This window comes from Pimephales promelas, chromosome 5 (assembly GCF_988280905.1).
Source record: "Pimephales promelas chromosome 5, fPimPro1.hap1.1, whole genome shotgun sequence".
Classification (NCBI taxonomy): Eukaryota; Metazoa; Chordata; class Actinopteri; order Cypriniformes; family Leuciscidae; genus Pimephales; species Pimephales promelas.
The window spans coordinates 34,862,308-34,878,338 of record NC_142773.1 but is presented as its reverse complement, the minus strand read 5'-3'; the positions used below and the strand labels follow the sequence as shown (position 1 = coordinate 34,878,338).

The 16,031-nt window shown below is 39.2% G+C and overlaps 1 protein-coding gene across 3 annotated transcripts in view; it reads right to left on the bottom strand.

The window, feature by feature from the left end:
* The window catches only part of eif4g1a (eukaryotic translation initiation factor 4 gamma, 1a), a 28,902-nt gene extending 12,987 nt beyond the window's left edge, over nucleotides 1–15,915 (bottom strand). Inside the window, exons 1-14 of one of the 3 annotated variants that reach the window (XM_039675850.2) lie at nucleotides 15,490–15,915; nucleotides 10,271–10,341; nucleotides 9,151–9,269; nucleotides 8,988–9,071; nucleotides 8,778–8,810; nucleotides 8,135–8,155; nucleotides 5,804–5,983; nucleotides 5,616–5,715; nucleotides 2,896–3,047; nucleotides 2,727–2,819; nucleotides 2,578–2,650; nucleotides 622–1,380; nucleotides 447–535; nucleotides 140–326 (exon numbers count right to left, since the gene is read on the bottom strand). In XM_039675850.2, the coding sequence (XP_039531784.2) occupies nucleotides 140–326; nucleotides 447–535; nucleotides 622–1,380; nucleotides 2,578–2,650; nucleotides 2,727–2,819; nucleotides 2,896–3,047; nucleotides 5,616–5,715; nucleotides 5,804–5,983; nucleotides 8,135–8,155; nucleotides 8,778–8,810; nucleotides 8,988–9,071; nucleotides 9,151–9,225 (1,846 nt within the window). In that variant the 5' untranslated portion in view covers nucleotides 9,226–9,269; nucleotides 10,271–10,341; nucleotides 15,490–15,915. The remainder of the gene's footprint in view (nucleotides 1–139; nucleotides 327–446; nucleotides 536–621; nucleotides 1,381–2,577; nucleotides 2,651–2,726; nucleotides 2,820–2,895; nucleotides 3,048–5,615; nucleotides 5,716–5,803; nucleotides 5,984–8,134; nucleotides 8,156–8,777; nucleotides 8,811–8,987; nucleotides 9,072–9,150; nucleotides 9,270–10,270; nucleotides 10,342–15,489) is intronic. The other 2 variants (XM_039675851.2, XM_039675852.2) reach the window with 2 other exon arrangements.
* Between the last annotated feature and the right edge of the window lie 116 nt (nucleotides 15,916–16,031).

The following is a 16,031-nucleotide window of genomic DNA, read 5'->3' as shown; positions in this document are numbered from 1 at the left end:
ATATCTTAATTTGTGTTCCAAAGATGAACGAAAGTCTTACGGGGTTAGAACAACATAACATGAGGGTGAGTAATTACTGACAGAATTTTCATTTTTGGGTGAACTAACCCTTTAAGCGAGACTCAATCTGACTTCTAACCTTCTTTATATTGATACTTCTGTTCCACAGGTTTAGATGCCTCAGGTTCAATATTTTCTGTGTCAAGCTTGTCCTCCTTTTCCTCCCATGTTTCTTCCAACTCTTCAGCTGGTGGGGAAGGGGTTGGTGCAGGGGATGGTTCTTTCTGAGCAACCTCTGGCTCAGGAGTAGGTTTTTCCTCCTCTGGCTGAAATCGGTAATGAGGATTCATAAATGCACATGTGTACTCATGCCAAGTCACAGAATGAAACAAAAGGTCTACTGTTGTAAAGCGAAAATGTGTCCAACTATTATAATTACTACAAACCTCTTTGAAGGCATCTAGGACATCTCCAAAACCTTTGTTATTCAGATCCTTGATCTTCTTTTTCTTCTTTGGCACTACTGTTGTGGCAGCTAAGAAGAGGAAGAGAGAAAGCAAAGTCAAACTTCAACTCGAAAAAGAGAGAAACCAATAAGTGTTGCTCAACTTATTTTCCCACCTTGCATAGTTGTTTCCTCAACAGGGCAGACTGCTACAGGGGCAGGCATCTCCTCTACTTTCTCCTTCTCTGCTTCCTCCACAGGTGCTTTCACAGCCGTAAGGCAGCTCTGCTGGACCTGAGGAACTGCTTGTTCAGCAACTGGAATAGTGGAGCTCTCTGGCTTCACATCTGAAGCCTCATCAGAATCCTGAGGCAAACCGTTAAGCAAAGGCTGTTCCTTTGGCTCATCAACGACCGGTTCTGGAATGGGTGTCGCCTTGGTTACAGGGGTGGGGTCCTCAGAAGCATTATCACCTTCTTTAGCTACAGCAGGAGAAGGCTCCATGGGGATGGAGGCGACAGCAGCCGGGCTAGAGTTCGATACGACCTCTAATTCAGCCACAGGTTCGAACTCTTTCTCCTTGGCTACCTCTGGCTCATCTTTAGCAACCTCAGTAGAAGTCGGCTCAAGAGGGGAAGCGTCTTCGGGCTCCTCCTGTTGAGTAGGGGGGGCATCAGGGAGCACTGGAGCATCCACACTGTCACCAGTCTGAGGCTCTGAAGATTGGGGATCGTTTGTGGCAGGAGGGGGAGAAGGAGGGAGTTTGGGGGATAGCGCAGGTTCCTCTGCTGGAGGAATGGGAATCTTGCTCAACGGTGAAACAGGTCTGACCTCTGACATAGGTTTAGAGTCGGCAGCTGGGGCTTGCTCCGGTGTCTTTGATGGAGGGGGGGTGGACACAGCTGCAAGAGGAACTATGGACTTCACTTGATCATCTAAGGAATGGCAGTAAATGGTATAAAATCAGTATAAGCAGGAAGAAACTCAAGCTGACGATTTTACATTCCTAGGGCCGGATTCACTAAATATTCCTAATAAATAACTTAACTGCCATTTTCTAATTTTCTAACTTAGAGATAGTTCACCCAAAAATGAAAATGGTCATTTAATCGCCCTCAAATATTTCTCTGCTAAACCAATATTTTTAAGAATGCTGGTAACCAGACTTGACTTCCACATTAGGAGGAAAAAAGTTAATGGCTAGTCGACTGTTTGGTTACGAAAATTCTTAAAAATATCTTTTGAGTTCAGCAGAAGAAAAACTTATACAGGTTTGGGACATAAAGGCAAGTAATGACTAACATTTATGGGTGAAATATTTTGTATTCCCAAAAACATCTTTGAATGTTTATCTGTTTTCTAAACATTGTTTTAAAAGACAAAACTTGATTTGAATGTTCTGAAAAGACTGTTCCTAAAAATCATAACCTCTTAAAAAGGTTTGACAACTTCAAAAAGGCTCTTTTTAGGATTTTTTTTAACTCCCTAATATTTTTACATTTACCAACCAGGATTTTTAACCATCAAATCGGGTCATGGGGTCTATACGACCCCAATCAAATTATACTTAAAAAAAAAAAATGTTCCCTTCATCTCAGTGGAATAAGATTTTGTGACTTTTCATACATTATCCATCTATACACACACAAAAAAACTGGGCTTGATTCGGTTGTTCTGAAGGCATGTAAAAATAAATAAATAAATGTTTACACTTCTGGTCTTCTGGGTCAACACAATGAAATGAATGGGAAATGGGGAAAAAAACGAAATATATTTTCTTATCAAAAAAAAAATATATACACAAATTAAGCCTTAGTACTAGAGCATAAATGCAATGTGTCAAAAAATAATATTTCATATGCAAGCTAATGGTGTAGTTGAGGAATTGTGTGGTATATGGATACAAAAGTACGTTATATCTCCAAAACACAGCATTAATGAATAGATGAGAAGTAAACGAAAAAAATGATATATTATTTGTATGATTAAAAATGTATATTTTTTGTACAATTACTCAATCAATTGATGGGGTCGTATAGACCCCGAAGCCCGAAAGTGTAAACAGTAAACGAAGACTATTTGAAGGTTAAAGATGAAAACCTGGTTGGGTGTTTTAAAGAAAACCCACTCACCGGCTCTGATCGTAACAAGCGGAACACTTTCACCATTGGTCTGGACAGGACCTCCCGCCTCTGGACCAATACTCTGAGAAAGAACAAACCGTTTAAAGGATTGCCCTATTTGCCCTGCTCATGTCAAACAGATGAGGACATCAACAAACCTGCGGAGGAGTGGGCGTGGAGGTCGTTCTTCCTCCAGACATAATCTCCTCTGTGATGTCACGTCCTCCCTGGTTAGGGTCACATATTCTGATCTGTGGAGAAATAACTGGTAAGTCACAGACAAAGGAATCAAAACAAAAACACACCAAATGTTGTTGCCATACACACCTGTTTGCGTTCTCTCGGTTTGACGGGTGCCGACTGTGGAGGCGGAGCTTGCTGTGGAGGTGGAGCCGGTTGCTGCTGAGCGGGAGGCATCATGACAGATGTGGCGGAGACTGATGTTGGGTACTGCTGTGTTGCAGGGTAATAGGCAGCCGCTAGACCAATAAAAAAAAAGAGACCAGATTAAACGCTAAAATAAGAGTCAGATGTATTGGGAGGGGTGGACCCACATGCAAGTATTCTCACACCCAAAAAAACACTTCCCCTGGAGAAAACGGTGTCTGACAACTCAATACATCTTTCATATGATTCTTGTCAAACAGCTTGAATTACAAAATGACAAAGTGTTCTGGTTTTAAATCCCAGAGAGTTTGCAGCTCTTTTTCTGTCTAGTTCATGGAGCCAAAGGGCGAAGCAAGCACTACATCAAAGGCTACATGCTTTCTGCAGTGTTAAAACATGACCAGCCAGACTGAGACACGGACAAGAGGTGTGACAAACAGCACCGCGCTTCAGACTCACCAGGATAGCGCTGGGAGGTGAGAGGAGCTCCGTGCAGCGAGAGACGTCCGTTCTCTCTGCCTGCACCTCTCCCCCCACCCCCCCGCCTCTCCCTCCCTGCCAGAGAGGGATCTGAACTCAGCCAAAGGAGAGGGGAAGAGAGGAAAGCGAGAACAAGAGAGAGAAAGAGACAAAGGTCGCGAGTGAGTAAGAGGAAACAAGCAGCAGATATAAGTGCTGAACAGGGTTAGTGAGCCAGTAATCTAAGCAGACATGAAGGGTAGAACTAGCCGCTTAGTAGTTAGTTATGACAGGGATGTTATGATAGATTAACAATAGGTAACTATGGAGAAGGCTTCGAGGTTACAATAATTTACAACATATGGAGTTAAGTTCACTAAACAAACATAAGTGTCAAAACGATCATCAAAACGTACAGCTGACAGAATGTTATAATGTGCCATCCTCCCACGAAATGTCACACACTAAAAATAAATTAGCTACAGTGGACAATGAGAAAAAAAAAATCCAGAAAAATCACATTGTAGGATTTTTAATGAACTTATTTGCAAATTATCGTGAAAAATAAGTATTTGGTCACCTACAAAAGTCCTTTGTTGGCAATGACAGAGGTCAAACATTTTCTTTTAATCTTCACAAGGTTTTCACACACTGTTGCTGGCCCCTAGAGCAGGGATGTTTCTGGGCAACACGGATTTTCAACTCCCTCCAAAGATTTTCTATGGGGTTGAGATCTGGAGACTGGCTAGTCCACTCCAAGACCTTGAAATTCTTCTTACGAAGCCACTCCTTTCGTTGCCCGGGCAGTGTGTTTGGGATCATTGTTATGCTGAAAGACCCAGCTGCGTTTCATGTTGCTGATGGAAGGAGGTTTTCACTTAATCTCATGATACACGGCCCCATTCATTCTTTCCTTTACACGGATCAGTCGTCCTGGTCCCTTTGCAGAAAAATAGCCCCAAAGCATGTTTCCACCCCCATGCTTCACAGTAGGTATGGTGTTCTTTTGGATGCAACTCAGCATTCTTTCTTTGGATGCAACTCCGCATTCTTTCTCCTCCAAACACGACGAGTTGAGTTCTTACCAAAAAGTTCTATTTTGGTTTCATCTGACCACACGACATTCTCCCAAACCTCTTCTGGATCATCCAAATGCTCTCTAGCAAACTTAAGACAGACCTTTACATGTACAGGCCAAACATTTGTATATCTACATTGATTTCTTCATATATATATTCATTTATTTATTCTCAAATCATTTCTCTCTCCATAGCAAGCAAGATTGCTAATGAGTCGAGTCTCACAGAGGATAAGAAGAGTGACGACAGAAGGATGAGAGAGGACCAGGACAGAGGCCTATTGCATGAAGCCAGTTGAACAGAGTTTCAGAGAAGGTTTGGAGTTGAGAAATCCACATACAGCAAACCTGGTTTAGATCGGGTTCAACGGGCTTACAACACTCTGTACAAATACTGTCAACTCAGGTTTAATCCAAGTTTTGCGATTACCTCTGAAGCGCATGTACCTGATAGTGTCACGTGCAGTGACTAGATTTCTATATTAATGCATGCATTTTATTTATTTTAATTTAAAAGCAAAGTTGTCAATTAATAGAATTCTACATAATTACAATTCATATAATATAAACAAATTATTAGCAGCAAAGCAATTTTGTCTCTAAAATGTTTACATCATAAACTGCTTTAGTTTGGAGTGAAGGATACAGCAGGAGTGGCTTGATTGCATCAGATACCTGTAATTTTGCTCTCACAGCTGATTGGTCGAGTTTTGGCCTGCAATTAATTAATTTATATATATATATATATATATAAAAACTCTTAAAAATATCTTGATTTACAGAAAAGGTTTGGAACATGAATTTGGTGGTGAAATGTCCCATTAAAATTAAAGCATTGGTCTCTAATTCATACTGATTTGGCTTATATGTTTTTCTTTTGATTCTGGAATGAAATTAACCTGTTTTAGTGAGATTCACCCAACGCAAATATTTGTTTCAGAGAACCTCCACACGTCTAAATATTTTTCCAGGAATGTGATGCATGTAATTTTACAGACTGGCGCAAGACCACTTTTGAGCAAAAGGAACAAGTTGCATACGCAAGAAAGAACAGGTTACTGGCACAAGGCACAGTAAAGACAGGGTTGGTACAAACAAAAAGGGGAGGCCTAGAGTCTCTTACCATATGTAGGATATTCAGCTGGACTGCTTCCAGCATAGAAGCCTGCAGTTCCACTGGATACAGAGTATTGCTGGGTCGGGGGCATGTAGGGGGGCCGGTACTACAATAGAAAACAAAAATGTATTAGACAATTGAACAATCATAAAAAAAGAGCACAACTTAGCTGTCAAGAGAATGATAGAGGTTACCTGTCCATGTAAAAAAAAAGTGTGTCCCTGAGAGTTGGTGAATGGCAACTGTTGCTGGGGAATCATCATAACCTGTGAGGTAGGTTGGTAGACATGAGTGGGTGGAACAGACCGGGGGGTGCTGCTTTGTGGGACCCGAGGGGCGCTGCCTTGCATGTTGGGCCGGTTGGTGTAGTACGGCTTTTGAGGAAATGAGAGTGTCAGAATACAAGCTGCACATGACCAAACATCACATTTAGTGTTTCTTCAAGCTTTAAGGTGCCGTCACACACTGCATTCACATCTATTCATATACATGCATACTCGGGACCAAATTTTCATCAGCCATTCATCCTTTCTTCAGTGTCATATGATCTTTCGCTGAAACATGCATATTTGGTGCTCAAGAAACATTTCTTATAATGAATTCTGGAAAACATTTGGGCTGCCAAATTTCAGGACTTCTTGATGTATAGACATTTTTAGAAATCTTTTCTGACATTACAAAATGAATCCTTGCTTAATAAAAAAATAAATAAAATAAAAAGAAATATTTTTTTAGAAAACACCTCACCAACCACAAGTGTAGACTTAAAATAAGTATCAGTTATTATAAGATTAACATATCTAATACTAATATATTAACCCTCTAAGTAAATCACTTGGACTATAACGCTGGGTATCCCATAATTTACTTACCCTCAAGCCATCCTAGGTGTATGGCTTTCTTCTTTCAGCCAATCACATTCAGAGTTATACTACAATATCTGGGGCTCTTACAAGCTTTATAATGGGAGTGACCACTGAAGGCAAAACAAAACACTATTCACAAATTAGAAGTCTAAAACAAGAATTTAAAGAGAAATGTCAGAGGATTTTGATATTTGATGTTTGTTGAACAGCCCTATTTGAACTGCGAGAGGCATTTACTTGCCTAAGCTTATGCTACTCTTACATCCTACGTCAAACATTCAGGTCACTCTTCTGCCAAAACTAGACACGTGTACTGCCGTTACCGGAAGATAGTGATTATAGTTTCTAAGGTACCATTTAAAATCGAAGGTACCATTCACTCCCAATTAAAAAGCTCGGAAGAGCCAGCATATTTTTTAATACAACTCCAAATGTTTGGCTGAAAGTAGTCAGACAGAAGAAAGCATGTGCTTTATTAGTATTTAATATTTTATTAGCACATGTTATATTAATATTTAATATTTTATTAGCATTGTAGTTAATCTTTTGTTGCAGAAACATTGAATGACCAATAATGTCTCAAACACCACCAACACCCAATAGAAGAATCGCATTCATTCATGGTTGCCACTTCATTCTAATTTGGTTCTTCAGTTGTAATTAATTTCCATCTATAAATAATGCTTGATTGATGCTCCTTAGAAGTTTTGTTTTGCTTTCAAATGACAATCACCTATGAGTCTATCTTTGTAAAAAGCTCATTTTGTGAAGAAAGGCTGATTTGATATGCATGCGCAAGTAAAAAGTGTTTGTTTTTTTGTAGCCCTCAAACCGTATTCATTTTATAGCCGTTAATCCTGTAATTGTGGACAAATGTGGGCAGAGAACACAGGTGTGATCCTAATTTTTGTTTATTAAAAATATTATATCACTGTCTTCGATAAAGTTTTGTCTATCCATTTATGGTGTTTTTTTTTTAATTTTGGGGCTATTTTTGAATTTATTTACTTCAAAAAGTACCATATTTTCTATGTAAATTAATTACTATGTGGTTTTATTTTTTTAACTATACATTAAAATATCATTCCAATAAGTTCTTAGAGCTAAAACCTAAAGATGAAATGGAGTTTTTTTTCACCCACTTAACATTGTAGAATTGAGTCTAAAAAAGTGTGTGTGTTCAGGAGGCAAACTTAGGAAAAGTAGCCAAGTCTTGTACCGAAGTATTTTTAAAAAATAAATCAAAACTATTTTTCCCACATTTGTCCAGAATACAGTTTTAGGTTAATACTAGCCAATGGTGATTCTATTGCCATGTGCAAAGAGCACTGTATAATTTTTTACAAACGGAAGAGCTCAAGTATTACATTCTGTTGCTGTATTATCTTGAATGTTTAAAGCCTAATGAGACCGTACCTTTTCTCAACATGACACCAGCTCACACCAAGAATTAATGAAATTTACTTTATGGTCCATCTTGCCATGAAATCAAAATGAAAAACACAAATTTCCAGTCTTAATGTGCACGATTAATCAGTTTAACTAGCTCTTCCTGAACAATTTTTCTTGTACAATTTAACATGCTCACATACAACAAGAACTCTGGACAGCCTGATTAAAATGGCTGTGAACAGAGCGAGAGAAGAGAGGGCCAGTTACCTGCAGTGCCCTGAATCCACCCTTCAGCCACACAAAATAGCAGAAGAAAGAGTGGAGAAGAGGCGGGAGAGAGAAAGAGACAACAACAAGCAGCAGTAAACGTTAGCCATCAGCAGTGAAAGCAAGATTCCCACATGCAACATTAAGAAGAGTCTGTGAAATAGTGCAAGCACAGCAGAGGTCAGTGGCACACAGAAAACAAGGTGTTAATGGTGAACGCCTGAGACTCAAACAACCATTAAAACACATGCAGTCTCTAACAATTATGGATGGGAATCAAAAACGGTTTGCTTTAATTGATTTAACATTAGAGGTTTCATCATGGCATTAGTTTAATCCAACTCAAAACAACAAGATTTCAAGTGGAATGGAAGACAACAGGTTTGTTGCAAAAGTAGTTTACAACTTTTTAAAAAATGTATTTTTAGTGCTTTGAGTGAGACAGGTATGGGTGGTTCAAATGTACTAAAAAAAAATTATCGGAACAAGATTCATGAAACATTTGATTCCCAATGAAAACATGGAAAAACCAGAAAGAGGAGCATCTAAATGCAAGACAACCTGTAGTGAATTAGTCTAGGTTTGAGGTTTGTTGTTTTTTTTTTGTACAGACAAGGCTCCAGTTTAGGAAAATTGGTAGTACCTGTTGGTGTAAAGCACGAGGCCCTGGCGCAAACTGGGAGGAAAGTAAAGAGTAAAAGGTCAAAGTTGAGATGCAAAAAGGAGACATACTCTGCCACACATGCAGTTTTTTTCTCCAACACAAGCAGGAATTAGGACACCTAGCTAAGCCACAAAACATACTGAAGGCTTTGTCGGCCGTCAAGACTTTCGAGGCTAGAAGATGGTGTACCTGTCTGGGTTGCGGTGCAGTGTTCATTTGTGGAGATGGTCCGGGATAGACAACCGAATTAGACTGGCCTGGGGGATAGGCACCCTGTAAAAGAAATAAAAACAATGACAATGTTGAATATGTCCAAATTCATGTCCGTAAGAATCTCCGAATTCACTTTCACCTGTGTCAGTCCTGGTGATTGGGAAGGGTGGGGAACTTGGGAGGATCCTGCTATAGGCTGAGGTGGTTTATTCATTTCCTGTGGTTCTGCATGAGGGGGCCTCACACTTGCCTGCCAAACTGGGGAGTCAACAAATCAACAAGGAATAAAGGGATACAAAATTCAGTAGTAGTATCATCTTAGTATTATTGTAATTTCTCTCATTAAATAATACTTGAATATTTGCACTCTTGTAATTTTGTAACCTATCTGAAGACATGGTAGGGTTTGTTACTTTTGCTGTTTGCACCTTGAGAGTATGAATAACTACAGAATCTGTGATAACATTTCAAAATTGTACATAGTTTGAATTATCGTGTTTATTATTGTGACGTTTTCCGGTACAATTATACTATTTTATCATCTGCACTTTTACAGAAGAAATATATATCAGCAACTGGTGTTTGGATTTTTATTGTTTTTGAAATATTAAAAAAAATAAAAAAATAAAAAAAATTCACCTGCCTGTAACTTTCTAGTAATCCTAAAGACCGCGATTAGCTTGTTCAGGTGTGTTCGATTAGGGTTGAAGCTAAACTCTGTAGGACAGTGGCCCTCAAGGACCAAAGTTGCCCATCACTGTCGGCAGCTTTCCCACGAGTGGGCGTGGTTTCAGCGCAGCCAGCAGACACGCCCCCAGCGTTTGAGAGCAAAGAATAATGCTCATTTTTTTCAATATTTTGATAGCTTTTTTATTAACTTGGCGTTTTTTTTTACTATTCAAATTTGGCTGGGTGGCTAATAACAAATTTTTCAAAACACATACCTAAATTTGACTTTACAGGGACTTTAAGCTAGAATAAAACGTTGCTGTTTATAATCAGCAGCTCTGCTATTTTGATATATTGCATGTTCAGATATTTATAACAAAATATTCTGGGGGCCATGAAAATTGTCTGAAAATTATCAAAAATGCTGGCGGTTGCTGGTAACTTTTCTCTTGGCGGGGAAAGAGTTCAAACATGAGATTTCCATTGCCAATTTATAAAAATGAACTTCAACAGTGAAATATAAATCCTGTACATTTCAAAAGTGAAATATAAATCCTGTACATTTCAAAAAATAATTTGAGAAAACATACCTCTAAATTAGTATTCTGAATCTCTTGGGTATAGACAAGTTCTTGAGTAGTGTGTCCTTTAGCAATTCGCCCTGGAGAGGAACAAAGGGCAATTAGTTTGCTATTAAAGTTTTACACAAAATTTAACAGAAAATCAACAGGTTAGGCAAAACCAGGTCGCAGTCAATTTCAATGTTCTGTATTGTAATTGTTTAGGTAATAGAAGAAAATTATCTATCCTGTTAATCAGGGTTCCTGCACACTTTTTAAAGTCAAATTTAAGGCTTTTTAAGACCTGAAGAAATCAAAATTAACACCACACATTAGGGGTGTGCAACATAGACAAAAAACATCGATATTTTCAACGCTTTGTTGATAATTAGATATTTCACTGATTGTGTTTTTGTGCTAGTGCATGGCGGTTTTAGGCCTGTTGTTGACAGCAGACTCACGAAGATATTAATATTTTCGTATTCTATGCAGTGGTCAGCTCACAACAGTCAGTGACAGAAATTAATATTTTTATTCAAGGGCAATATTTGCAACCTTAAATTGATTTCCAGAGGCATTTTCACCTGCATTTTTTTAAACAACGGTTTGACTGAAAAATGTCAAAATTGAAAATCCCGTGGAAACAAAGACACCTACATCTTGGATGCCTCAGGGAGACGCTATCAATATGCGGGAGACTCCCGGAACTTCCGGGAGACTTGGGATGTCTGATGACAGAAAAGCATTTGAAAGTAAAAGATGGGAACTATAGGACACAGCAGATATGGGTTACTACTGTAATGATGTACACTGTGTACCTGATTAGACTCTAAGAAAGCTTGAATGAATGATCTCTGCGAACAAGTAAAAGATGGGTGGGGGTCTACTAGTGTCAATTGAGATAAGACCACACCACACCCCACCCCAAAGATCTCAAACACACAGCGACAGAATGCGCATTTAACACAATCTCCCAGCTCAGCTGAGAAAAGAAGGGAACTGCACAGGAGAGCAGCTGGAGAGCTCAGGCCAGGGGTTATAGAGATGCAGGCTCTTCATTCTAAGAGTGTCTGTCTGCCCCCTGTGACCCACAAACAATAGAGCCTGACTTACTATTCGACTCTGTGTTTTTGATCCCGACAGATGGCAACCAATTAACACCCTTAGACCCTCTGAAAAAGACTTTGTGATTTTCTGGGACACAGCAGACGGGGGAGGACGAGCGATGCTAGGGACCTGAAGCATGTGGAGAATGTGCTTCCTTCAGAGGAAACACAAGAGCCTCTGACAGATCATCAAGGCCCAACTCCATTAATGAATTTTCACTCTCAAAAGGAAATAGAGCAGGAGAACAGATCAAAGAGGCACTGGTCACAGGGCAGGCCAAAAAGCGACAGAGAACATCGAAATAAACACGATAAACATGGGGTGTTTATGGCACGTGGGGGGAAGGGTAGGCCACACGCGTGTTCAATATAACCCGATGCCCAGCCATCCATGACATCCAGATGAAGTGTTTGTTGGGTGATGGGGGGAGGGAGTCCCAGGCTCAGAGTTATGATCAATGCATTTGGGAGAATAGACAAGATACCAATCACGAACTTCCACAAAAGCCATTGTTTCGTATGGCATAAAAATTGTGAAGTACATCACTAAATTTACATATGTTCTCAAATAGGGCTGTGCAATATGGACAAAAATGCAATCACGAGTTTGATTATTGCAATTTCAATTATAATTTGGGAAACAATATTTTCTTGCACATCCTTGTCTTATTGATGATGACATTTGCGGGCACCATATCTTTGCATAAATAACATTATGGCACTGGACATTTCTTTATACCTTTTTTTTATATGTTGTGCAGTTTGCAAATGCCTGTGTATTCACCCGGTTCGGAATGTGTCATTGTTCTACTGTTCTATGCAAGATGGACATCTTTAAAGGGTTAGCTCACCCAAAAAAAATGCAATTGAATTTACTGTACTCACTTGACAGGCAAGAACACGTTGTGTGTTTTTCCACAACCATAGTTTGACGGTTCTTGCAAATAACCTGGCTCTATGATACATCTGTCCTGTATCCAAATTATTCCCAAACCACAACATACATTTTTTTGGGCCAAGTCCCTTTCCTGCTCCGAATTCACCTCCTGTTCTCACCGTTTCTGTGCCTTCTTCCATGTCATAACGATAAACCCACTCTGTCCTGTTATCATGCTAGATCTAGGCCCGCTGCATTTAGATTGCACACTTAGTTAAATTATGCTTTTATGGTTTAGAAACCATGCATCCTCACATACAGACTGTAACGTACGGTTATATCGGCCGCTATTTAGCATTTTTAAATATCGCATCAGCCGATAAGTTTGTCTGTTTAGTCGATATGTCAGTAACAGGACTTATTTTGATGGTGCTAATATGGCCGGCCGTTGCCTGTGCACACAACGCTGTACACAATTCACTGTTAGACAATTACAATTATTATTAGAGAGAATTGTTAAACAATGAAGACAATATTATAGCATATGTTTTTATATCAGCGACAAAAAAAAGCTAACACTCACTATAATTCTCATTTATCATCAGCATTCAGCATGTATCATTTAAATACCTAATATTTCATTTCTCAAACCTTGTAGACTTTGTCAAAATCAGCTGTGAGATCTTCTGAAGAGTGCATTTGTAGCCTGAATAAACACATGCATCTTGTGCATGACAGTCCGTGCAAATTAAATGTGGATGGGAGGAGACTTCAGCTTCACTGGAGACACACGATCTGCAAACCTTGAACCCTTGATTTCAAACTATATATATTAATATCTATTCAACTAGGTCATATTCATATCATTTTCACTGTGTGCTGCATGTAAAATGAATGTTTCCTTGTCTTAATTTATACATAAAAAATAAAATAAAGACTCCCAATGTGCACAAACTTCACTACTTGATAAGTTTCCTGTTAGTGTTGACTTCCTTTAATTATTTTTTTACAATTTCTTCGTGAAAATACTGTAAGAGTGAGGATTGCATAAAAAAAAGAAGTGCAAGTCTGTTTAAAGCTGGAGTCCGCAGTTTTTCCTCTTCGCCGCAGTTTTTCCTCTTCGTCGCCAGTGACAACTAGAGATTTACAGCGGGTGAATTTTAGTTCACTGATGACTGACGTTTGAACCTTTCTGGATCCGCCATCAAATTGATCACAAGTTATATTAAGTGCTGAGAAAAAAAGGTATAAATGTCCACCTCCAGCATCCTCACACTCAAAGCCTAGTAAGCCTACTAGCCGAGACTCCCTTATATGTAACAGATGTGACGTAATGGCGCAAAGACATGCTCGAATCTCCGGCAGAAATCCACCAGGAGTCAGGACCACTGGAATTAAAATCATTACAAGCTTTCCATTTTGAATCAAGCTACTGCAAGCAGATAGTTTAACACTGGCTGGTTATGTATTTTCTCAAATATGTATTTTGACTGCAGCTTTAACAAATGTATTTAAATAATTTCTAATTCATGAAATAGTAAGTTAAATATATACGTTTTAAATAAATTAACAGCCATCTTGTTCTTGGAAAAAAAAACTTTGAAAACTATTGACTGACTTTAGAATTTCTTTTATCTGTTGCAAATTGCATAAACATAGCTACTTCTATGTTAAGTTAGAGTGAAAAGTCTTAGTTTTTAGAATCAAATTATACCAATCTACTTTTTCATGTAAATGAACTTGAATTAGATGACTAGATAGTGCTAACTTTATGCAACTGACCAAAAAACAAAAACGTCATGAAACACTTGACTCAAAAGGCTCTCTGAGACAACTATTATCTTCAATGTTTGTCACAGAGAGCCGTATTTTGCAGATATTTCATTAAAACAATTTGTTGTCATCATTTACACGTTGTTCCAAGCTTAAATAACTTTCTTCTTCATAAAAACAGCAACTTAGATACATTACACATTCACTTTAATTACACCATAAACTAAACAATGAATGGTAACGGAGGATATCATTCTGCATTACATTTTATTTTCCACATAAAAAAGAGGGTGTATGCGCATTTAAAAAAAAGTTTAGGGTTAACTAGGCCTGTAAGCAACTAAACCCACTATGGTGATTCATAAGACAGAGCCAAGAGTAAATAAACCAAACAGGCCGGTTCAATTATGAAATCCTCAAGATACTAAAACATGAAGTGAATCTCAAAAATCCAAAAACGCTTTAAAAGAAAATGTTTGCATGCTCATTAAGCAAAATACAGGTAAGTTAGAGCATGAAAAATCGCTAGGATAACAGTTTTAAAATTCCCAAGTTTTCTGCACGCTGCACTCCCTGAAGAGTGAGGCAAGCATCGGGCTGCTCCTACAGAGACGTGTCACACCGCAGCCATGATGCTCTGCCGGTGTGGCTAACAGTGCTAGCCTCCATATGGCACTGACGCCTTCACATCCACTTCACTGTATATAACTTACCGTAACAACACGGTTTCATAAATCAAGCCGAGATTTAACCACTTCAACACACCATCCACCAAAACAAAAATCACCTCGATAACCATCTGAGAAAACTATCAAATCAACCAGGGCCTAAATGTGAGGGGAAGTGTCCACTCCACGGCACTAGCTTATTAGCTACCCCCCTTTCTAAATCAATGACATGGTGAAGTAGACGGTCGTTCGGTCGGTAAGATAGTCTCTACGGTTCGTATAACTGTAACTTATCGTATTTAAGACTTCGGTAAAGTTGTGGTCGTTAAGAAAAAACAGAAACGTTACGTCTCACAAACTTATTCTAGCGTCCGCGTGCCGACATTCCTTCTATACGTCACATGAGACATTTAACGGTCACAAAAGCTCTTAAAATACCAGAGAGCAAGCCATCCACAACAGATAGGCCGTGTGAAAACAAACGGGAGGAGACAAAACTGTCCCGAAAAGGTATGTTCTCCAAATTAAAGTGTAATGAATCCCAGAAATGCGAGTAATATGAATTGTGTACACACCTGAAACCCCCAGAAATTCTAGGAAATAAAGCACAGGGAATTCATAACTGGCTTACCAGGGAGGGAAAATAGGAAAATAACTGTTGGGAAGTAAAAGGAAACGTGTTAAAAGAAGAAAATGTTTGATATGTGACCTCACATCAAAATTAAACCCGTCGTGAGAATCAATCTAGGCCCGCTTGGCCCCTACGATTATCGGTTTAGACGCGGCTATCAAAGTTAGCATGCATAGGCAATAGGATTTACTCACCCGGCACCGGAGACAAATGGGAAAACTTGAGGGCAAGACTTCGTCAACGTGTTTCTTGAAAGTTTTTTTTATTATTTTTCGTTACTGGCACAGGGCGTCTTGGTTTCCACAGGGATATTTAGGTTAATCAAGTGACAAGCGTTGGCTAGCGGCTGACACTTTAGGTTTAAATCCCATGTAGCGTGCAAAGCAAGAAAAAGTGACAGTATGGGGGAAAAGATAATAAAATACAGTTTTCAGATGTTACTACTGACAAAGTTGATGCCCCCAGGACAAGCCTCTTGACTGGAGGTCCATGTTTAAGGCGCGGATGGTGACGGATTGCCGGTAAATTGATCACACTTCTCTTAATAAACGCGATTAGAACGGAGCCATGGTGCTTCGGCGCTTCTCCCCTTGAGCCCGCAGAACCGGACGGAGTGCTCAGTGAGCCGCGTGGGTACTTCCGGGTTAATCAACCCGAGGGCTGCGGGGTCATTCGCCAAGGGTAGAATAAGGCGCTATAATAAAAGTCTTCGGCACACATAAAAGTGTTTGTTTAT